General features: G+C 42.0%; 1 protein-coding gene and 2 long non-coding RNA genes across 5 annotated transcripts in view; all 3 read left to right on the top strand.

The window, feature by feature from the left end:
- The window catches only part of LOC142750491 (protein kinase C delta type-like), a 29,499-nt gene extending 16,443 nt beyond the window's left edge, over positions 1-13,056 (top strand). The window contains exons 6-8 of the mRNA XM_075859493.1: positions 2,859-3,141; positions 10,870-10,998; positions 11,950-13,056. Coding sequence (XP_075715608.1) covers positions 2,859-3,141; positions 10,870-10,998; positions 11,950-12,111 — 574 coding nt within the window. The 3' untranslated portion in view covers positions 12,112-13,056. The remainder of the gene's footprint in view (positions 1-2,858; positions 3,142-10,869; positions 10,999-11,949) is intronic.
- Positions 13,057-14,463: 1,407 nt separating this feature from the next.
- Positions 14,464-19,264, top strand: LOC142749862 (uncharacterized). Its single transcript, XR_012882487.1, has 3 exons — positions 14,464-15,063; positions 16,372-16,518; positions 19,093-19,264. It is a non-coding gene; the product is annotated as an uncharacterized LOC142749862 (long non-coding RNA).
- A 4,721-nt stretch (positions 19,265-23,985) lies between these two features.
- Positions 23,986-24,899, top strand: part of LOC142749861 (uncharacterized) — a 61,460-nt gene continuing 60,546 nt past the window's right edge. For all 3 annotated transcript variants that reach the window (XR_012882485.1, XR_012882486.1, XR_012882484.1), the window contains exon 1: positions 23,986-24,390. This is a non-coding gene — a long non-coding RNA (uncharacterized LOC142749861). The remainder of the gene's footprint in view (positions 24,391-24,899) is intronic.

The raw sequence follows: 24,899 nt of genomic DNA, 5'->3' as shown, positions 1-24,899 counted from the left end.
TTTTACAGGCTCCTGTAACAGCGCGATCGCTGTTCCTGTCCGTTAGTCCCGGGTGTCAGCTGTAATACACAGCTGACAGCTGCAGAATATGGAGCGGGCGCAGCGCGTGAGCCCGCTCCATATATAACCCCTCGCACCACGACATTCTATTAAGTCGTGGTGCGCCAAGGCGTTAATGCGCAGCGGATGGTGCAAAGTGAAAATTAAAATTTTCCAATGATATGCCATTTTAATGCACAATATATTGTGCCCAGTTTGTGCCACTGAAGACAAATACCTCATACAATGTTGAGCGGGTTCTCCCGGATATAAAATGTCATATATGTGGACGTAAACTGGTGTTTGGGCACGCTGTGGGGCTCAGAAGGGAGGGAACACCATTTGGCTTTTGGAGCGCAGATTTTGCTTGGTAACTGTTTGGGGTTTTGCTGGTATTTCAGTTATGATGTGGGGGTATATGTAATCTGTGCGGGGTACATCAGGGCATAATAACAGGGTATAATAATGGGGTACATAAATAATAATTCGCAGATATGTGGCCTGTGTCACACTGATAAATGGCGCCTGATCCTATCCGCTTTTGGAACACTCTGCACATTTTGCATCGCCATATTCTGAGAGCCAGAACTTTTTTATTTTTTCTCCAACGGAGCCGTGTGAGGGCTTATTTGTTGCGGGACAATCTGTACTTTTCATTAGTATCATTTTAGGGTACATGTGATTTTTTTTTATCACTTTTTATTAGATTTTTTTGGAAGCAAAGTGACAAAGAAACATAAATTCTAACAATGTTTTTTGTATTTTTTTTTTTACAGTATTCACCGTGCGGTATAAATGACATTTTACTTTATTCTGCCGGTCGGTACGATTACGGCGATACCATATGTATATAGGTTTTTTATGTTTTGTGGCGATTGCGCAATAAAATCACTTTGATAAAATTATTTATTTTTCTGTGTCACCATATTCTGAGAGCCATAATTTTATATTTTTCCGTCAAAAAAGCGGTGTAAGGGCTTGTTTTTTGCGGGACGGGTTGTAGTTTTTATTGGTATTATTTTGGGGTACATGCGACTTTTTGATCACTTTTTATTCTATATTTTGGGAGGGTTGATGACCAAACAAAAGTGATTCTGACATTGTTTTTTAATTATTTTTTTTGCGGTGTTCACCGTGCGGGAAAAATAATATTATAGTTTTATAGGTTGGGTCGTTACGAACGCGGCGATACCAAATATGTGTACTTTTTTTAACATTTTCATTTTTTTCCTATAATAAAAGACTTATTATAGGAAAAAAAGCATTATTTCTTTTTGTAACTTTTATAACTTGTTTTTACACTTTTATAAAACTTTTTTATTACTTTATTTTTTACTTTTTACTTGTCTTACTTGAAGCCTGGCAGCACTGATCGCTGCTATAATACATTACACTACCTAGGTAGTGTAACGTATTATAAACTGTCAGTGTGACGCTGAGAGTCACACTGACAGGAAGCTTATGAGGTTCTCATAGGCTGCTGTGCATGGCAGACCCGGGGGCTGTTATATGGCCCCCGGTTCTGCCTTATAACCGACTGCAGCACCTGCAATCGGTCCCCGGGAAAGTTTGTTGTAGCAACAAACTTTCCAGTTTGTTATAGCAACAAACTTTCCAGTTCGTTGCTACAACACACTTTCCCTGCGATCACATGACCGGGACCTGAACTAATAAGGTCCCGATCATATCTCCGGGAACAGAGGTAGGTGATAACAGCGCGATCCGGGTGTCAGCGCTACTCTGAGACACCCGGATCGTGCTTTTAACACCCACCGTGAATTCACGTCGTCACTGCACAGAGCCCAGCAAATGCCGACGTGAATATACAGTGGGCGGTCGGGAAGCGGTTAATGATAGCAACCTGCTAGGCTATGTTCACATCACGTTTTTTGACTGATGCCACTGTTAGGCATCCATCACTTGCCTCCGTTTAATGGATAAGTCGAAAAGCTCCACTGACGTAGCTGTCCATATATGGACAGAATCACTGGTGGTTCCCTATGCAGCAGAGGCCTCCATAGGTTAACTGTGTGGGATCCCCCGGGGATCGATACAGGGAACCCTCCACCCGCACCGTGGCCCTAAGGAAATTTTTAAGCATCCTGAGTCTTCAACGGCTTTTAAAGCAGCCAGAGTCTTCCCCGGGCCTGCTCAGGGTGTTCGCCAATTTTCATTGTATAATACATCGGGTAAAACTGTGCATGAGCAGATAGTGATTCAGGGGACAGCTTCCATCCACAAATATCTAGTGAAGATGCTATTGAAATAAAGAGTCCTACACATCAGCAGCCAGGTGTCCTCTACCATGACGGAAGGCGGAGTCCCTGGTTTCTATTTTGGCCTGGGAACCTATGTGGCATCCTTCACTCATAGACCATTTAAAAAACAACGTATACCACACAGTATACGGTTTCAAGTGGGATCCGACTAGATGGACATGCGTTGTTTACTACGCTATTCCATCCTTTAAAAAAAGGTATACTGAGTTATACCAGGCCGACGTATGCTAAAAGGGCACGCTTTTGGCCTCCATCGGGCTAATAAAGCCCTATGAACATGTTTAGCATCTGTATTGGGACCTTTCCCGACATACACGCTAAACGCAAGGCATGAACTCAATATGAATGAGGCCTTATAAGTATATTCCATTCTTATCTGACAGAAAGCTACGTGCAACAGTTTCCTTCTGAATTGATATCTGCTATCCAACAGTAGAGTGTAAACAGCTCAATGATCCAAGAATAAATACTATTATACACAGATGACTAGTTGTGGCATGAACACTGATTTGACCCCAATTGTTATTTTCTTCTACACAGAGATCTCAAGCCCTCTAACATCTTGGTGGCTGCAACGGGCCATATAAAGATTGCCGACTTCGGTCTGGCACTCGAGAACATCTGTGGAGACCGGTCAGCCACCGAATATGCTGGAACACCAGGCTTCATGGCCCCTGAGATGCTGGCTGAGGAGGAGTACAATGCTGGAGTCGACTGGTATGCATTTGGTATCATCTTGAACATCATGATTACCAGCAAGTCCAAATACCACCGAGGACTATTCAATGCTTCCAGCATGGAAGCGAAGAACATCATTAAAAGGGTGAGTATTTTACTCTATGGGATATATTTTATGCTGACCTAGAACAGTGGTTTACTCAATGGCAGTAGATGTCCTTCACCGAGTATAAGTGCAGAAGCAAAAACCCCATTAAGAAATATTCATTAATATTTATTGTATTTTTCCTTATGCAATACATACCAATAACATTACATTATCTTGTACAGATCATTTACACCAGATATCCACAAAGCTTTAGAATTTTCTCCCAACCCTGCACAACCCACTCCCTGTCACATAAAAACAACAACAAAAAATAGAATCATGCTATAACAATAGTTTACTTGTTATTAGGGAAAGAGTCGCTCCAAGGTTCCCACTTTTCCAAAAACCACATAAATAAACCCCTCTATACAACATCCATCTTTTTGAATACCAGTTTAGAAATTACATAGTCATTCCTTAATGATATGGCCGCATTAAGCAGGTTTTTTTTATGACAAGTGAGTCTTTTAGCGGTAAAATTATAAAATCTGAAACACCCAGAATACATAATGTACATTCAGGAAATAATTTACAATTGAAGATTATATTAACCCCTTCCCGACATTTATGGTAAGTATACGACATGGAAAGCCAGTGCTTCCTGCAAAATGTTGTATAATTACGCCAAATGCTTGGCACCGGCTCAGAGTCGGTGCCGTCATCCCCGGATGTCAGCTGTATCTTACAGCTGACATCCTGCTGTAACGGCGGGGACCGAAGTTAGCTTCGATCCCCGCCATTAACCCCTTACATGCAGCCGTCAAAAGCGATCGCTACATTTAAGGTGTTTGCAGCTCATCGACACCCCAGCAATGAAATCGCCGGGGTGTCGGTGGCTGCAATGGCAATCGGAGGCCTAATACTGGTCTCCCGGTTTGCCTAGCACGGAAAATTCCAGCCCCTGCCCGGAGGCGGGGCCTGAAAGGCTTCCGTAGCCACCAGCAAGATTGCGCCTGCTCTGGAGATGAGCCGGCGTCATTATCGGTGGATATCAGCTGTATGTTACAGCTGACATCCACTTGTAACTTCAGGAACTGGAGCTAGCACCGATACCTGCCATTAACCCCTCAGATACAGCGATCGGATGTGATCGCTGCATCTTTGTGGTTGCTAGCAGATCGCCAGCTGTGCCCTCCAATCGCACGACTGCCAACTGCTATTATGACACCAGGAAACCTAACAATGTCCTCCTGTTGGCCATTACGGAATTCGATTATGCCCCGCTCGTAGGCGAAGCCTAATCGGCTTGCTGTCAGTGAATGACTGACAGAACGAATACATTGCACTACGTAGTATTAGAAAAAAAGTGGGACTAAAGTAAAGTGTGAAAAAAATGTGAAAAAAAAAGTTGTAAAAAATATAATAAACGTTTTAAGTAATAAAATAAAACACAATCGCCATTTTTCCCTTATCAAGTCCTTTATTATTGAAAAAAATAAATAAACCATATATATTTGGTATCGCCGTGACCGTAACTGCCTTAACTATAAAAATGTTATAATATTTATTCTATGCGGTGAACGGCGTAAAAAAACGTAAAAAATAATGCCAGAATTTCTGTTTTTCGGTCACTTTGCCCTACAAAAATTGAAATAAAAAGTGTTCAAAAAGTCGTATTTATCCAAAAATTGCGCCTATAAAAAGTATAGCTCGTCTTTTAAAAAACACAGCTCCGTCGACGAAAAAATTAAAAAGTTATGGTTCTCACAACATGGCGACAGAAAAAATACATTCCTTTTACAAAAGTAATTTTATTGTGCAAAAAGTTGTAAAACATAAAAAAGTGTCATAAATTAGGTATCGCCGAAATCGTATTGACCCGCAGAATAAAGTTAACATGTAATTTATAATGCATGGTGAACGCTGTATAAAAAAAACCCTAAAAAACTGTGCCAGAATTGCTGTTTTTTGGTCACCTTGCCTCTCAAAAAATAGGATAAAAAGTGATCAATAAGTCGCATGTACCCCAAAATGGTACCAATAATAACTACAGCTCGTCCCGCAAAAAAACAGCCCTCATACCACTACGTCTATGAAAAAATAACATTAGTTAAGGCTTCCATAGTTCAGGAAATAAAAAATATGCAGTTATGCAGATCAGAGGTGAACATTTCTACTGTTTCAAGAGGAGATTTATCGGGGGCCCTAAAATTAGGGAACCAGGAAGGGGAGGCCCAAACAACTGCTAGAAGCGAGGGTGCCCGTATTATACCAGGACAACACTTCCCAGCAAAATTCCCCAAACTGCAAAGGTGCGGAGTGTGGACCAAAAGGGGGATAAGTAAAGACACCGTTTATCAGTGCGACACCGGCCTGTGCAGAAATTATTGCTTCACAGCGTAACACACATCTATGGATTATTTTATTGTTTACCCCATTATTATACCCCCTGACTATGCCCCTGATGTACTCTGCCCAGCTTACATATCCCCTACATTATAAATGGAAGCACCAGCAATACTCAAACAAAACTACTACCAAGCAAAATCTACACTTCAAAAGCCAAATGGATCTCCCACTCATCTGAGCCCTACAGCGTGCCCAAACAGCAGTTTACTTCCACATATATGACACCGCCATACCCGGGAGAACCCTTTTAACAATTTTTCGGGTGTGTCTACAGTGGCATAAGTTGGGCACGACATAATTGCCACTAAATTGCCAATTCTGGGGAAAACTTTTAATTTTTACAATGCACCATACGCAGCGCATTTATTAATGGAAAAGACCTGTGGGGTGAAAATGCTCACTACACCCTTGATAAATGCCTTGAGGGGTGTAGTTTCTAAAATGGGGTCACTTCTGGGGGTTTCTTTTATTATTTCCCATCTGAGCCTCTGCAATTGTGAACCAATTCTGTGTAATTAGCCAAATTAGGCCTCAAGTTTGCATGGTATTCTCACTCCTGAGCCCTGTCAAATGTCCAGGCAAAAGATTAGGGCCCCATGTAGGGTGATTCTAAAACCGGGAAACACAGCATAATGATTGGGGAGCTGTCTTGTTATGGTGGCACAAGCTGGGCACCACATATTGGCATATCTATGGAAAAATCCCATTTTCACTCTGCAATATCGAGTGCACACTAATTTCTGCAAAACAGCTGCAGGGTTAACATGCTCAATACCTTGAGGGGTGTAGTTTCCAAAATGGGGGTCACTTATGGGGAGTTTCCACTGTTTTGGTCCCACAGGGGTTTTGCAAATGCTACATAGCGATCACAAACCAATCTAGCAAAATCTGTACTCCGAAAGCCAAATGGCACTCCATCCCTTCTGAGCCCTGCAGTGTGCCCAAAAAGGAATTTATAACCACATATGGGCTATTGCCGTACTCGGGTGAAATTACTTAACAAATGTTGGGGTTCTTTTTCTGCTTGAGAAAATGAAAAACTTATTTGTTGAGAATATGAAACCTTTTCAGCTAAAACTACGTCTTATTGGAGAAAAATTAAATTTTTATTTTCACTGCCCAATTCAAATAAAATCTATGAAACAGCTGTGGGGTCAAAATGCTCACTACACCCCTAGATTAATTCCTCAAGGGGTGTAGTATCACAACTGGAGTCCCTTTTGGGTAGTTTCCACTGTACTGGTACCTTAGGGGCTTTGCAAAAGTGACATGGTTTCAAGAAACCAATCCAGCAAAATCTGTACTCTAAAAGCCAAATGCCGCTCCTTCTCTTCTATTCCTTGCCATGTGCCCAAACAGCAGTTTATGACCACATATGAGGTATTTCCGCACTCCAGAGAAGTTGCTTTACAAATGTTGGGGTTCTTTTTTTCCTTTATTTGTTGAGAAAATGAAAAATTTTGAGCTAAAGCTACGTCTTTTTGAAGAAAAAGGATTGTTTTTATTTTCACTGGCCAATTCTAATAAATTCTATGAAACACCTGTGGGGTCAAAATGATCACTACACCCCAAAATGAATTCCTCAAGGGGTGTAGTTACCTAAATGGAGTCACTTTTTGGGCGTTTTCCTTGTTTTGTCCCCTCAGGGGCTCTGCAAATGTGACATGGCCTCCGCAAACCATTGCTGCTAAATTTGAGCTCCAAAAGTCAAATGGCGCTCTTTCCCTCCTAAGCCCTGCCGTGTGACCAAACATCCGTTTATTACCACATATGGGGTACTGTTTTACTCGGGAGAAATTGCTTTACAAATTTTGCTGTGCTTTTTCTCCTTTAGTCCTTGTGGAAATGAGAAAAAATTAGCTAAACTTACATTTTCTTTGAAAGAATGTAGATTTCCATTTTCGCGGCCTACTTCTAATATTTTCTGCAATAAACCTGTAGGGTAAAAATGCTCACTATACCCCTAGATAATTTCCTTAAGGTGTGTAGTTTCCAAAATGGGGTCACTTTTGGGAGATTTCCACTGTTTTTGCACCGCAAGAGCCCTTCAAACCCAACATGGTGCCTAAAATATATTCTAATAAAAAGGAGGCCCAAAATCCATCAGGTGCTCCTTTACTTCTGAGGCCTGTGCTTCAGTCCAGTAGCACTCCAGGGCCACATGTGAGATATTTCCTAAAACTTCAGAACCTGGGCAATAAATATTGAGTTGCGTTTATCTGGTAAAACTTTGTGTTACAAAAAAAAAATGGATTAAAAATGAATTTCTGCAACAACAAAATATTTAATTTGTAAAATTCACCTCTACTTTGGTTTAATTCCTGTGAAACGTCTAAAGGGTTAAGAAACGTTCTAAATGCCGCGCCGATTGTGTAAACCGTGGTCGTGTGCATGGGGCCATAGAAAAGAATGGGTTTGCAATTTACCTGCAAAAATGCAGATAAATCACGCCTGCAAAAGCAAGGTCGAGTGTAAACTATCAGTAACAAGTTTTAAAACAGGAATATTACGGGTTTTTAATTTATTTTTATTTTTAATGGCCCGACAAGCAGAGTTGATCTGAATATATTTGAAAGCCATATCCTTCGGTACATCAAATTTCAGAGCCAAAATGACTAGTTATTTTATTTTACCATCTATACAGAGATCATTTACTAATATTACTCCAATTTTTTCATGGCCTTAGCACAACCTAGAAAACTTAGGAGCTGAAGGTCTAAATTACTCTATAATGAAGAAATAACTAATGAAGAAAAAAACATGAAAATTTTTTTGCAATATACCCACATTTTCCATCATCAGACAAGCTGTAGATTTAGAATATATAGATCCGGAGAGCCGTCCATAGTCCAGTAACTGAAAAAAATATTTATATCTGTAAGTTTTCATATCAACCAGTGTTATGGAAAAGACGGATGTCACCATTTATCAGGAACAGTAATTGGCAGCAAAATAACACATCCTAAAATCTGGAGGGTTTACACCTCTATCATCCGGAGGATACTGCAAATATACCTGTGTAATTCTAATCTTCCTGCCATAACCACAGAGAAGATCATTCAAGATACCATCTAAAGTTTAAAAAAATGAAATGTCTATCCAGAAAGGCGCGTTTCTCAGCATGTATAAAATCATTGGGAGAATAAACATTTTAATCATAGGAAGTTTCGCCATAAACGAAAAGTTCAGTTTGGTCCTGAATTTAACTTTTTGTCTAAGTTCAACAATAAGGGGACACAAATTAAGTTTCATAAAGTCCCCTATGTCCCTCCATATATAAATCCCCAAATATTTAATTTGGTTACTAACTGGGATCACGGTCCCTAAATCCTCAGCATTGTCGTTTAAGGGTAATAACATTAATTTTTCCCAATTAATCAAAGATTAGAAAATGTAGCAAATTCAGCAAGTTTATAGTTAATAATGTGTATAGAGACGCGAGGAGAGCTCAGATATAGTCATATATAATCCGCATAGAGAGATATAACATCCTCGTATTTCCCACTCCTGAATCCAACAATTTTACTATCTTCACGAATATATATCGCTAAAGGCTCCATAACCACTGAAAATAATAGAGGAGATGAAGGATGTCCCTGACGTGTACCTTTCTAGGTTGAACTGGGATGATCATTTATTATTGATTTTGAGTCTTGCACACGGCGTCTTATATAAGATCTTCAGCCATGTTATAAAATTGTATTCATACAGAAAGGCCTCTAAAGCTGTCCAAATGTACTGCCACTCGACGCTGTTAACCCCTTCCCGCCGCAGCCATTTTTTAGATTTTCAATTTAATTTTTTCCTCCCCACCTTCCAAAAGCCATAACTTTTTTATTTTTCCGTCGATATAGTCCTATGAGGGCTTGATTTTTGCGGGACGAGTTGTAGTTTTTTGTATTGCCATTTATTGTGCCATATAATGTACTAGGAAACGGGAGTATTTGTGGAGTAGAAAATTTTAAAAACAGCGATTCCTCCATTGTTTTTTTAGCTTTGTTTTTACGGAATTCACTGTGCAATTAAAACAACATGTTAACTTTATTCTTCGGGTCAATACGATTACGGTTATACCAAATATATATCGTTTCTTCTATATTTTACTACTTTTACAAGTAAAAAACTAAGTGTAAGAAATTACATTTATTTTGTGTCGCCAAATTCTGAGAGCCATAACTTTTTTATTTTTGCGTCGATTAAGTGGTATGAGGGCTTATTTTGCAGGATAAGCTGAAGTTTTTAATGATACCATTTTGGTGTACATGCAACGTTTTTATCACTTTTTATTCCATTTTTTGTGGGAGATGAGGTGACCAAAAAATAGTGATTCTGGCGTTTAGAATTTTTTTTCTTTTATGGCGTACATCGTGCAGGTTAAATAATGATATCTTGTAATAGTTCAGACTTTTACGGATGCAGCAATACCAATTATGTTTATTTTTTTTTTACTATGCTTTAGAGGGAAAATGGGAAAAGTTTTTTTTTTTAACTTTTAATATTTATTTATTTTTACATAAGAAAAAACAACTGCATTTGACAAATTTCTACTTTTTCTATTAGTTCCCCAAGGGGACTTCAACCAGCGATCGTTGGATCGCTTGCACTATATACTGCAATACTAATGTATTGCAGTATATCGTCTTTCTGACAGGCTTATATTAAGCCCTGCCAGAGGCAGGTCTTAGTAGGAGCATAAAGATGGCAGATCGTGGGACCTTCATTAGGCCCCCAGGCAGCCATAGCAACCATCGCCACCCCGTGATTGCATTGCAGGGGGCGCGATGAGCTGCTAGAGGGGGTCGTCCCCCTCTTCCTAATGATTTAAATGCTGCAGTCTCGATTGACCGCGGCATTTAACGTGTTACTAACATACAGCCGACACCCGCATCGTATGGAGCGGATTCACTCCGTGAGCCCGTTCCATACTTCTCCTACCCGACTGTGATGTATGGATATGTCAAATGTCGGGAAGGGGTTAATTGCTTTTGTAGCTTCGAGTGACAGCACTGCCCCAGAAGAGCCATGATGGGCCTGAAGATGTCCAGACAATTTTCTTGAGTGAATAGAAGTCGATATAACGGAATAAAGCCTGTTTGATGTTTATTAACAATGAAGAAATATTCCTACAACAAATCATGAAATCCTGGAATAACGATCTGCTATAATATTCTCCCTGGTCCCCCAGCAGTTATGTGCACCCCACCACCTCATAGCTGGCTCCTCTTATTTCCTGACAACGGTCCGTTCATTATTAGACAATCACTCACCCTTCATTGAGATATAATCCGTAGTTGTAAGATCATTGATGGAATATAAAAGGTTGTAGATTTCTGTATTGAGAACAAGCCAGATCAATTATAGTTGTTTCATTTTCAGCTCCTCCGGGAAGATCCTGCCAAGCGTCTAGGGGTCAATGGTAACATCAGAGCCCATAGGTTTTTCCAGCATATTGACTGGGACTTGGTACAAGCTCTTAGAATGCGACCACCACACACGCCTGCACCAGTAAGTATAAGATCACATGTTGAAGCCTTTTTTTCCACTTTTTTTTTAGGCGTCTTTTTAAATCAATTAAATGAAAAATCCACGGTCCTTTGCTGGTCAAAATGCGCATCAAAAACCTTCAAACAAGCATTTTTTCTTCTGCCTCCCATTGATTTCAATGGAGGTTCAGAGAAGGAAACAGCTCCAAAAGAGGGAACGCTGCTTTTTTTCCCTGGAGCCTTCAAAAACCAACCAGAAAAAAAAAAGCCTCTGTCTCCCATGCAAATCAATGGGGCTAGATTTGGGGCGTTTATTTAACCCTGATTCCGACACGGTTTTTATGTCTAAACCAGCGCCAAAAAACACTGTGTGAACTGGGACTTGAGAATGAGAATGAATGGTCCTTAATTTATATTTGTTTACATTATCATACTGGTTTCTTTAAGAAGGAGAGCATTTGGGTCTACATAACAATGATAATTACAATATCCTTATCAAAAGAGTGGTCCAGTTTAGATAATCAATTTTCTATATATTTTATTAGGGAATTCTCAGTTAATAGATGGAGATCATCTGTTCATGATCCTCATCTTTTTGCCAATGTGTAGAGAAGTGACAAAGAGCATCTCTGGAGGACCTGTCCCATATTACACAGACAACCCATTGATATAAATAGACATTGTGTAATGCTTCATTTACCCTGTGGTAGCGCTGCAGGGAAATTGAACACATACAGCCAGGTTTCCCCACAGATTTAAGCTGATCGCTAAAGGTCCCAGCAGGAGGACACTTTGTGATCAGCTAATTGGTAAGAGAACCTTTTAACAAATAGGGATTGTCCAAAGTGGATAACCCTTTTAAGTGTAAACATTTTGCATTAGAATTACACAGTTTTCATAAGCTTTATTCAGGGCTGTGATGAGAATTTACCATAATAATATCACCAAATCCTTCTGCTTCCTTATCTTTTAGTCAAACAACATCCGGCGCAGCTCCAGACCATTTGATATCATCAGAATGGAGGCAGCAGAGGATAACAACATGGCCATATCAGCAAACCACCAGGCCATATTCACAGGGTTTTCATTTGTCAACGCTAACTGGAAAACCCTGGACAGTGCACCAGCTCTTTAACATCATCAGAGCAAGCTGTCCTCCTAATCCCCAAGAAGAACTTCAAGAGGAAGAAGACCATCCAGCGGAAGAAGACCATCCAGCGGAAGAAGACCATCAAATGCAGAAGACCATCCAGATGAAAAAGACCATCAAATGCAGAAGACCATCAAGTTCAGAGGATCAAGGTAGCATATTCTTCAACAGGTCAAGCTGGATGATGATGACGACACCAATAGCTTCCAGATTGCTTAAATCTGTTATAAAGAAGGTAAGTACCTTAATGTCTATGTTTGGCATTAGGATGTGCCTGATCATATCATGCACACCACATGCCTAGAAAAGAAGAATATTATGATACTATATATATAGTGTTACACCATATATATACTTCATAAGAATTTTGAAATACTACAAATTACACTTACCGGTGACTACCCGTGACTGTAATTTTATTTTTCCCCCTTTTCTATGACATTTCATTTTATTGTCATCGGAAATGGGGAAATAAGGTGAGTGATGGCCGGCTATTAAGGGGTGGAGGAGGCCGGATTTTTTTTTTTTTCATACAGAATGTATTCATAACATTACCTATGTGTTGCATTAGGATGTGTCTGACCGTACCAGACACACCCCATGCCCAGGTAAGAAGGTAAGCAGCTTTACATAAAAATGTCTATGTTTGGCATTAGGATGTGCCTGATCATATCATGCGCACCACATGCCTAGAATAGGAGAATATTATGATACTATATATATAGTTTTACACTATATATATGTACTTCATTAAAATGTCAAAATTCTATTTACCGGTTACTACCGGTGACTGTAATTTTATTTTCCCCCTCTTCTATGACATTTTATTTTATTGTCATCGACGATTGGGGAAATAAGGAGAGTGATGGCCGGCTATTAAGGGGTGGAGGAGGCCGGATTTTTTCTTTTTTCATTTACATACAAAATTTATTTTTAAAAATTCTGATATGTGGCATTAGGATATGTCTGGCCCTACCAGGCACACCTCATGCTTAGATGAGAAGGATATTATGATTCTTTATATATATACTGTTACACTATATATATATATATATATATATATATATATATATATATTCTTGCCTAGAGTAGAAGAACATTATTGTAACGTCCGCGGTCAGAGACCGCAGACTCCTATAATCCTACAGACGTCTTCCTCCCCAGAGATGCCAGCACATGCGGCCATCGTGTTCTGCAGTGACCACTAGGGTGCGCACTCTAGCTCATTCCCGGCCTTAATGGGCCAGAGCACACACATGTTTTAGATTGACTGATTGCTCCCATGATCACCCTGGACTATAAGTAGGGCCCTGCCCCTTCCTTCATTGCCTAAGCTTTGTTGTGTTAACCGTGTTAGTCTTTACAAATGGTCCCTTAGTGTTTTCCAGTTCCCAGTGTTCTCGTTCCTGCTACCTGTACCCTGTATCCCTTGCTACCTTGTTCCTGTGCCGTAGAGAGTTGGAGTCGTGTTGTGTCGTATGCTACGCCTGCTGTATTTCACCACACCTGGTGTCTGCCTGCTGCCAAGGTCCCATCCGAGCCTGCCATCGCTATGGTCTGTATTGCCACAGGTACCCTTATTTGAACTATTGGCTTTGCCTTGGTATCCTGTTTGGCCATCTGCTATCCTGCTATGGCGGTAGGGCCCAGTGGGTCCACAAACCGATTTTGACAATTATGATACTATATATATAGTGTTACATACACTATATATATATATATATATATATACTTCATTATAATTTCAAAATATTACAAATTACATTTACCTGTGACTACCGGTTATTGTATTTTATTTTTCCCCCTTTTCTATGACATTTCATTTTATTGTCATCGGAAATGGGGAAATAAGGTGAGTGATGGCCGGCTATTAAGGGGTGGAGGAGGCCGGATTTTTTATTTTTTTTTCATACAGAATGTATTCATAACATTTCCTATGTGTTGCATTAGGATGTGTCTGACCGTACCAGACACACCCCATGCCCAGGTAAGAAGGTAAGCACCTTTACATAAAAATGTCTATGTTTGGCATTAGGATGTGCCTGATCATATCATGCGCACCTCATGCCTAGAATAGGAGAATATTATGATACTATATATATAGTTTTACACTATATATATATATGTACTTCATTAAAATGTAAAAATTCTATTTACCGGTTACTACCGGTGACTGTAATTTTATTTTCCCCCTCTTCTATGATATTTATTTTATTGTCATCGACGATTGGGGAAATAAGGAGAGTGATGGCCGGCTATTAAGGGGTGGAGGAGGCCGGATTTTTTCTTTTTTTATTTACATACAAAATGTATTTTTAAAAATTCTGATATGTGGCATTAGGATATGCCTGGCCCTACCAGGCACACCTCATGCTTAGATGAGAAGAATATTATGATTCTTTATATATATATATATATATATACTGTTACACTATATATATATTCTTGCCTAGAGTAGAAGAACATTAATATAACAACCGCGGTCACAGACCGCAGACTCCTATAATCCTACAGACGTCTCCCTCGCCAGAGATGCCAGCACATGCGGCCATCCTGTCCTGCAGTGACCACTAGGGTGCGCACTCTAGCTCATTCCTGGCCTTAATGGGCCAGAGCACACACATGTTTTAGATTGACTGATTGCTCCCATCATCACCCTGGACTATAAGTAGGGCTCTGCCCCTTCCTTCATTGCCTGAGCTTTGTTGTGTTAACCGTGTTAGTCTTTACAAATGGTCCCTTAGTGTTTTCCAGTTCCCAGTGTTCCCGTTCCTGCTACCTGTACCCTGTATCCCTTGCTACCTTGTTCCTGTGCCGTAGAGAGTTGGAGTCGTGTTGTGTCGTATGCTACGCCTGCTGTATTTCACCACGCCTGGTGTCTGCCTGCTGCCAAGGTCCCATCCGAGCCTGCCATCGCTACGGTCTGTATTGCCACAGGTACCCTTATTTGAATTATTGGCTTTGCCTTGGTATCCTGTTTGGCCATCTGCTATCCCGCTATGGTGGTATGACCCAGTGGGTCCACAAACCGATTTTGACAATTATGATACTATATATATATATATATATATATATATATATATATATAGTGTTACATACACTATATATATATATATATATATATATACTTCATTATAATTTCAAAATATTACAAATTACATTTACCTGTGACTACCGGTTATTGTATTTTATTTTTCCCCCTCTTCTATGACATCTTAATTTATTGTCATCGGTGATGGGGAAAATGGTGTGATGGCCTGCTGTTAAGGGGTGAAGGAGGACAGATTTTTTTCTTTTTTTTACATGCGGAATGTAATAATAACATTTTCAATATGTGGCATTAGGATGTGTCTGGCCACAGACACACCTCATGCCTAGGTGAGGCGGTAAGCACCTTTACATAAAAATGTCTATGTTTGGGATTAGGTTATGCCTGATCATATCATGCACACCACATGCCTAGAATAGAAGAATATTATGATACTATATATATGGTGTTACACTATACTATACATACTTCAATAGAAATAGAAAATACTACAAATTACATCTACCGGTGACTACCAAAAAAATAGAGACCAGAAGCAGCACTCAAATAGCAAAAAATATGAATTTATTTACCCAGCAAAGCAACGTTTCACTTCCTCCATGGAAGCATTTCCAGTGATTGTAATTTTGTTTTTCCCCCGCTTTTTTTTTATTGTAATCGGCGGATGGGGAAATAAGGTGAGTGATGGCTGGCTAATAAAGGGTGGAGGAGGGTGGATTTTATTTTTATTTTTTTACATGGAGAATACATTCATAAAATGTCCCATGCCCATGTAAGAAGGTAAGCATTTTTACATAAAAATTTCTATGTCTGGCATTAGGTTATGCATGATCATATCATGCGCACCACATGCCTAGAAAAGGATATTATAATACTACACTCCCCAACATTGAAATTGCAACACAAAGAAGGGTAAGCCGTAAGGTTATGCAAATCAAGGCAGTAGCAGGTGTCGCTAACATCTGCAAATTATCACATTTTTAAGCACCTAGCTCCAATCTGTGGCATGTGGGAGGGACATAAAAACCAGATTGAAAGCAAAGTTTTTTAGCCACGTGAAACCTCAAAAATCAGATCAAGTGCTGTGGGATGATTGTGCGATGCCTCCTGTTCCTCGACGTGGCAGTTATCACCACTTGTCACAAACTGTGAGGGACAAAATCCTTGAACTGAGAGACCTTGCTTTATTACTCCAGCAGATCGCTACCTGCCAAGGTTTAGATGTAAGCACTGTTCCACATTCCTTGTCCCGGAGGTTGGGAGACCAACAATGAACATTAATGACAGAGAGAGGTTCGGGGAGGCGAGAATCTGCACGGACGGATCGTCTGTTTGGAAGAATGGTGCGTAGTAATTCATTCTGTACTGCAAATGCAATTGGACGTCACATCCCAAGCCTAGGGTAGCAACCAGTGTCGTGCAAACCATCAGTAGGCATTTGCCCGATATTGGGCTACGAGCCAGACGTCCAGTTACAGGTGTTCCATTTACTCCAAGCCACTGCTCTTAAAGGCTATCGTGGTGTACAGCAAGACCATAATGTAGGTTAGAATTCAGGCCTATCCTCTTCAGCGATGAGTCTCGCTTTTATTTAGAACGTGGTGGCATGTTTAGGCCCGGCAGGCTGCTCACAGTAGCACAAGCAACATGCATTGCCCTGTTGAAAAACGGCTTCTGGGACACTTTGGAGAAATGGATGTACCATTGGTTCCAATACCAAATGAATGTAACACTGAGCTGTTAGTGTACCTGAAAGGAGGGGTCTGGCTGCTGTTCATTATATCACCCCTCATGGTCTCCACACCAATCTCTGGCTATCATTGCACCTTAGACAAATGCGTGACTCATCGCAGAAGAGGATAGACCTCCATTCCAGCCTTCATTGCCGTCTTGCTGTGGTCAATAGAACACCTGCAGCTGGACGTCTGGCTCGTAGCCAAATGTTGTGCAAACGCGTTCTGACAGTTTGTGTTGACGCTAGATGCCACCCCAGGCTTGGGATGTGACGTTCAATCGAACAGCAACATGCCATAGTCACTTTAAGAAATGCAGGGCATAGTCAACAGGAAATTGCTCACCTGGAGAAGGTTTCCCTTGGTGACGTGCAATGTACCCTAAAAGACATGAGCTGAAAACATGTACGCAATCAACCACGGCTTGGACAACCTCCAGTGACCACAGCACATGAGGACAAATTTCTCAGAGTGTGTTCCAAACGGGACAGATTCAAAACAGCTCGTCAGATCAGTGCTACTCTGATGGAAACGAGGCAAAAAAGTGTGTCAATCGGGACTGTCAAATGCCGCCTTGTATCCAGTGGCTTGAAGGGATGTGTTGCAACCTGAAAAAAACGTTAATAAAAAGAAAAGGATATTGCGGGCTTAAAAGCACAGGAGCTAGACCATTAGTCAGTGGAAGAAGGTTCTTGTCATAGATGAATAAAAATTTGAGGTGTTTGGGTCGAAGGGGCGAAAGTTTGTTGGTCGTATGACAGGTGAGAGCATGCTTTGGGCTGGCATTCAGCCCACAGTCAAGCATGGAGGAGGTTCCATTATGATCTGGGAATGTTTCAGAAGTGGTGAGGTTGGTGACTTTCTAAAAGCTGAAGGAATCATCAACTCTAGGTGAAACAACAACATCCTGGCACCCATCTTATAAGTTGTGGATTCACACTGCAGCAAAATAACGAACCAAAACATACTTCCTAAATGTGCAAAAAGTATATTCAGTCAACAGACTGACAAGTGCTGGGTGCACTGGGGCACAGTCATGCTGGAACAGAAAATGACCTTCCCCAAACTGTTCCCACAAAGTTGGAAGCTCCAATTTTCTAAAATGTCTTGGTATGCTGAAGCATTAAGACTTCCCTACAAACAGTACCCTGTATGTAACGTAATAAAAAGGATAATGGAGGATCTGACTTGCTGGGATCTGATAGTTTTCTTTTAAAATGTTTTTATATATTACACTCCAGAGTAAGGGTAGAATCATTTAAAGGAGGATCAGAGGTGAGGGAGGTAAAAAGAGAGATAAGACACAAGGATCCATGCAGGGGCGTAGCTATAGGGGGTGCAGAGGTAGCAGTCGCACCTGGAGCCTGAGAGGGCCAAAATGCCCCTCAGCCGCATACGAAGACACCGGTATTATAAATGATATATGAAAGATGGAGTCCTGTTATAGATTTTGCATTGGGGCCCAGGAGCTTTATGTTACACCTCTGGATCCAAGATACAGTGGGCCCTTTACCAAAACTCACCTCTATGTGTATTTTAACCTCTTGACGACTAATAATGAGTAAGTTTGTCATGAGTGGCAAGCAGTAGACGCATTTTGATGAGCATACCGGTCATGCTTAATTTCTTTAACTCTTGGACAACCCATTAAATCACTTCACTGCCCTGGACTACAGGGGATGCTATCATTAACTCCTTCACAGCCCTAGACCACCAGGGATTGTATTATTAACCCCTTTACTGTTTTAACTAAAATAGAATAAAAGAGACACGGCGCCACATAGTGAAAATAAAAGCGAGGTACAACATGAGAGCAAACTTGGTGATAAGAGTATGCTCACCTTGGATTGTAGACAATGGTAGGTGTCACAAAAGTAATGAAGCTGCTGCCAGGTCCATGCACAAAGCAAACAAAATTTGTTGTCGAATTAAACTTGATAGAGTGAAAAAAGGACCACCGGCGCTGCTAGTATGAACAACGTGGAGGCTTAGACAGGCATCAAAGGAAAGGTATTTAATAGTCAGAGGCTACGCGTTTCAACACCGAACCGGTGTCTTCATCAGGCCGATGTCTAAGCCTCCACATTGTTCATACTAGCAGTGCCGGTGGTCCTTTTTTCACTCTATCAACTTTACTGTTTTAGACCACCATAAATGTTACCATTAATCCCTTCACTGCCCTAGATCACAAGGAATGTTTTTAAATATGAGAAGATCATGTTAAGTGGAGTTATCAAACCGGAGTTAAAAAGAGGAGCTAAAGTCCCTGTAAGTACTCTTCTTTTCTTTTACTTTTTCAATTGTTCACTGTTTTCTTTGTAACTGAGATAATGGATAGCAAGATTGGAGGTTTTCTTCAGTGCACCGTTTGCCATATGTTTGTTCCAGGGTGAATACCTCTGTGGCAGATGTGAGTATGTTGTTCACCTGGAAGCTCGCATTAGAGATATTTGAGGAGCAAAATGCAACACTGAGGGCGATAGACAATCTTGAGCAGAGCATGCTGCTCACTGAGCAGGCAGTTAGTGGGGTAGACCTGGAGGTTGAAGACATGGGTCAGCAGGATCAGGCAAGCATCTGAGTTAATGTAGTTAGTGGAAGTAGAAAGGGGTCCAAGTAAAGGAAGGTCAATCCTGTTTCTGATATTCCAAGCAAAATTGCCAAGTTGGGTGATGATGCGAGGGTATCGGTCTCAGAAATGGCAGCCCTAGTGGATACTGATCTCCCTAACAGCCGGGAGAACAGCCCAGCTAGTAGTCGGCGGGATGGCAATGCAGGTAAAGCAAGAAAATTGGTAAGAAGGAGAAAGGAATGGATCCAGCGCTGAGACCAGGTAAGTTAGTTTAAAAATGGAAACTTCTTCCAAGATTTATTATTGCGAATAACAATAACAAGGAAGCCATGACTAAGGACGCAGATCGCGTCTGAAACGCGTAGGCACCCGCCAATTCCCTTCAACTAGCCACCGTATCCAGAAGGAACACTGCTTGTCTACCTTTTAACTCACTCCCTTTGTTATTCGCAATTATAAATCTTGGAAAAAGTTTTAGTTTTTAAACTAACCTACCTGGTCTCAGCGCTGGATCCATTCCTTTCTCCTTCTCGTCCATTTACTGCGTGTGCCGACACGAGGACCCGAACGCTACTGACAGTGGGACTGCTATGTTCAGGTGAGCTGGAGGATCCCCTCTATTCCTTAAGAAAATTGGTAGTTGTAGGGGATTCTATAATCAGGAAGACGGATAGAATAATTTGTCACCGAGACCGCCTCAACAGAATGGTTTACTGTCTCCCTGGTGCCAGGGTTTGGCATGTGGTGGAATGGATGGATAAATTATTGGGAGGGGCTGGTGATGATCCAGCTGTTGTGGTCCATGTGGGTACCAACGATAGAATACATGGTAGGTGGAGGAGACTTAAGAATCATTTTAAAGAACTAGGCTATAAACTGAAGGGAAGGACCTCCAAGGTAGTATTCTCAGGAATACTGCCTGTGCCATGCAGATCACAGGAAAGACAGCGGGAGCTCAGGGAGTTAAATGCATGGCTGAAGTCTTGGTGTAGAGGAGAAGGCTTTGGGTTCCTAGAGCACTGGGCTGACTTCTCATTGGGGTACAAACTGTATTCTGCAGATGATTTGCACCTAAATGGAAGGGGGTCTGCTGTGCTGGGGGAGAGAATTCTACCTGGGATGGAGGAGTATTTAAACTAGGGCTGAGGTGGGAGGTCAATTTAGAAAATAAAGGGGCAGTTAGGTTAGAGAGGGGTCAGACTATATTGGTGGGTGAGAAACAGACTGTGGGGAGAGGACTAGACAATAGGATAAGGAGAGACTTTTGTTACAAAACAGCAATGCAAATAATAATGCCCAAATAATGTCAAATAATCACATTTCTGATAGTGAAAGTGAAAAACTGAAAGGCAAGTTAAAGTGTATGTTCACAAATGCCAGAAAAAAAGGCTTTAAAAAAGGCTTAGATCATTTCCTAGAACAAAAAAGTATTAGCTCCTATGTCTATAAATGTATCCCTTTTCTTTTCCCATCCCTTGGGTTGAACTTGATGGACATGTGTCTTTTTTCAACCGTACTAACTATGTAACTATGTATGCTGCAGGAATGCTGGTAAAAGCAGTCCCACACGCTGTATTTGTACAGGGGCCCTCACTTGTCTTTGCCCTGTACTGAATGGCGCCTCATCTGGACTTTTATTTGATACTATTCATGACCACTGTATGGCATAGTTTATAAGGCCACTAATATGTGATATTTATATGGGTGCTTTGTGACACTATTATTCCCTATTTATATTACCTCAATATCCCAGTTGTCCTGAACTCCTCTGTCTAACCTCTCTAGGATTACCAGTTTCTTAATCTCCCTCTGGTATCCTTCTTCACTGGGGCATGGGTTGTGTTGACAATTTACACGCTAGATAAGGCCCCTGTAATTAACGTCCGGTTCAGGTGAAGTGAAGCCGTAAACCAGCAGGAAATTTAAAAAAAGGGCAACATAAGAAGAGAGGGACGATTGCGGAGATGGCGCACCAGTGGTCTAGGCAAAACTCTTATTTTGAGTTTTGCTTGGCATGACTTTTTCCATTTTATTTTCTATCGGGACTGTACTGGGCTGATCACTGTACTTTACTGGTGCATTATTGTCCTGAAGGGAAGGAGATTATTATTATTCGTGGATATATCATAGAGACCACAAATGCATCTGAAAAGAGGCCTAGTTTTGCCTCAATCTACAATACTACCTGTGATGCCATTGTTAACTTTTCCTAAAAATGATCCATCACAAGTTCATTTAAAGGGGTCCTCTTTGGAGACCACCTCTCTATATTCATTAATAAAGAGGACATGTCAATTCTCCTGTCTGCTCCCTGTTTTAGTAAATGATTGTATTCCCATAAAATGACAACACTGGATCATCTTTTCTTAGCACTCTAGTTGTGCAATTCCTATGTTATTCCTCTTGGAAATATATGAATGATTTAAAAATTGGTTGTTACCGTGTTTCCCCGATAGTAAGACACCCCCGATTGTAAGACGTATCGGGGGTTTCAGGGGGGTCGGCTAATATAAGCCGTACCCCGAAAGTAAGACATATGTCTTACTTTCGGGGAAACACGGGGGTATTGCCGCCTCCTGCCCACTTCCACTTAACGCCGAAGGACGGATATATCCGTCCTCTGCAGCTGCTAGTTCGCGCAGGAGGACGGATATATCCGTCCTGTGATAGCGCGGGTACTGAGACTGTACCCACGCGATCAGCGGCAGGAGCACGGCTGTTATCCACAGCCTGGCTCCTGCTGCAACTGCCGGAATCGAAGCGCGCGCCGATTCCGGCAGTTTAACCCATTAAATGCCGCTGTCAATAGTGACAGCGGCATTTAATGTGTTTGACAGAGGGGGGAGCTCCCTCTGTCACCCGATCGGCGCCCCCGCAAACAAATCGCGGGTCGCCGTCGGGTTTCCATGACAGCCGGGGGTCTAACAAAGACCCCCAGGTCTGCCTTCAGCATCTGCCTGTTAGGCGATGCCGGAGGCATGACCTAATAGGTTGCCTGTCAGTTTTACACTGACAGGCAATAATGCTTCGGTATACTAAGTATACCAAAGCATTATATATGCGATCGGCACATCGCATAGTGAAGTCCCCTGGTGGGACTAAAAAAAAAAATGTAAAACAGTTAAATAAAGTTTGTGAAAAAAAAAAAAAAAATTATTTTTTTCCAATATAAGACATACCCCGAAAGTAAGACATAGTGGGGCTTTTGGGGATAAAAAGAAAGTAAGACACTGTCTTACTTTCGGGGAAACACGGTACCATTCTCCTTATCAATGGGGCTTGTCCTTTTTTACGTCCTAGCTTGCCATGGCAACCCAACTGTACCCCGCAATCACATCACAGGACTCCAAAGGGGTAACAGAGGGAACCCCTATCTCTGTAGCCACCTAGATGCATCGGTCGCCATTGACCACGACATTTAAGGGGCTAAACGGCTAGAATTGGAGTTATCTCTGATACCGGCCGATGCAGCGGGATGTCGGCTTTATAGTGCGGCCCATGCCATCCACTGGGCAGAGCATTACGTGCTATTGCGTGCGCAAGACCCCAATTAGAATGTAATGGTGCGCCATTTTGCGCAAACGTGTTCAGGCATATTAAAAGGGTTGTCGGCTTTAGTCAATAATAAGCTGTTCACAGGGTGTCCTGGTACCACCAGCAACCAGCTCTAATCTGTGAGGGAACCAGACAGCAAGCGCTCAATTTCCCAGCAGAACCACCGCAGTGGAAATAAAAGATGAATAATTTCCTATTAAAATCAATCGGCTGTCTGTGCAGTGCACGCACAAGCCGAGTCCTCCAGAGCAAGACCCTCTTTGCAGCTGATGTCCTCTCAAGCTAATAGATGAGGATCAGGAATGGACCCCCGCTATTAATTTAGGATGTCTTATTAAAGTATGTGAAAATGGGTTTTCTAAAACAGACAACCTCTTTAAATCAATAGAAATGTTCTCCCTATTCGCTTACCTAAGATGCCCATATACAGAGCGGCCTTGCTGCGGTAGTGCACCGCGTGTCCTGAGTCACCAAAAAGCTGCGTGACCAAAAGCTGCATCACAAAGCCACTGCAATTTGCTACAAATCTTTACAGCACAACCGCTGCGTGTACGAGCTCCCTTACAGCTGCTTATAGGGCAGGTGTGTTTTTAGGTGCCTGTTTGAGATAGCTGCAGGTCTAGAATCTGAGATATGAGGTGAGGCTTGGTGGGTCACACTGTAGAGCTGCTCTTACTGGCCCGCGGGCCCCCCTCACCACACTGGCGCAGTAGCACTGCAATGGATCCTCTACATTGCTGGGTCACTTATGTTTGGGGAACAAAATACCCAGTAATGTAGTTGCCTTGGTGGCAGCTCGGCTGTCAAACAGACATTGCAGATGTATCCACCTATTTTACTTACGAGACCCAGACCCAGGGCCACCCACCCAATCAGCCCTCTTCTAGCATTTTCCCAGTTCCTCGTGACCTGTGTAGAGGGAAAGGAATGGCTACAGCAGGAGGAACTCATGGTGTGCATGCCTGCTCCTCCCCGGCAGTACCGCCCGCAGTGTCCCGCTGTTACTCAGATCAGGAAATCTGACTCCTGTTACTCTCTGACCCCTACCCTAAGTAAGTAGCTACTAGTAATGCAGCTATTAACCCCTTCATTGTGTGTACGTCTGTCATGCTGAGGTGTCACACCCCGGGGCTGACTGTTTAGCATAACAGACAAAGTATAAATCTATCATCTCTCTCTCCTTTCTCCAATGTAACTACTGCTGGGGCCCTGCTCACAAAGTAGATGCCAGAGTGGAGAGGAGGAGGTCATGTGATCAGACAGGAAGGGGAGGGGCTTACTCCTAATGCAGCTCAATGCAGGAAAGAGAAGATAGAGGAAGAGGATGCTGCCCTGACATAACACTGTGGTGGAAGGTAATGAGACTGTGAAGGAGGGGGAGGAGTATGTGATAGAGGGGGCTATGTGGAGGAGTATGTGAGAGAGGGGGCTATGTGGAGGAGTATGTGAGAGAGAGGGGGCTATGTGGAGGAGTATGTGATAGAGGGGGCTATGTGGAGGAGTATGTGAGAGAGGGGGCTATATGGAGGAGTATGTGAGAGAGAGGGGGCTATGTGGAGGAGTATGTGATAGAGGGGGCTATGTAGAGGAGTATGTGAGAGAGGGGGCTATGTGGAGGAGTATGTGAGAGGGGGCTATGTGGAGGAGTATGTGAGAGGGGGCTATGTGGAGGAGTATGTGAGAGGGGGCTATGTGGAGGAGTGTGTGAGAGAGGGGGCTATGTGGAGCAGTATGTGAGAGAGAGGGGGCTATGTGGAGCAGTATGTGATAGAGGGGGCTATGTGGAGGAGTATGTGATAGAGGGGGCTATGTGGAGGAGTGTGTGAGAGAGGGGGCTATGTGGAGGAGTATGTGAGAGGGGGCT

Source organism: Rhinoderma darwinii, chromosome 3 (genome assembly GCF_050947455.1).
Source record: "Rhinoderma darwinii isolate aRhiDar2 chromosome 3, aRhiDar2.hap1, whole genome shotgun sequence".
NCBI classification, from domain to species: domain Eukaryota; kingdom Metazoa; phylum Chordata; class Amphibia; order Anura; family Rhinodermatidae; genus Rhinoderma; species Rhinoderma darwinii.
This window is presented reverse-complemented; position numbering and strand designations above follow the sequence as displayed.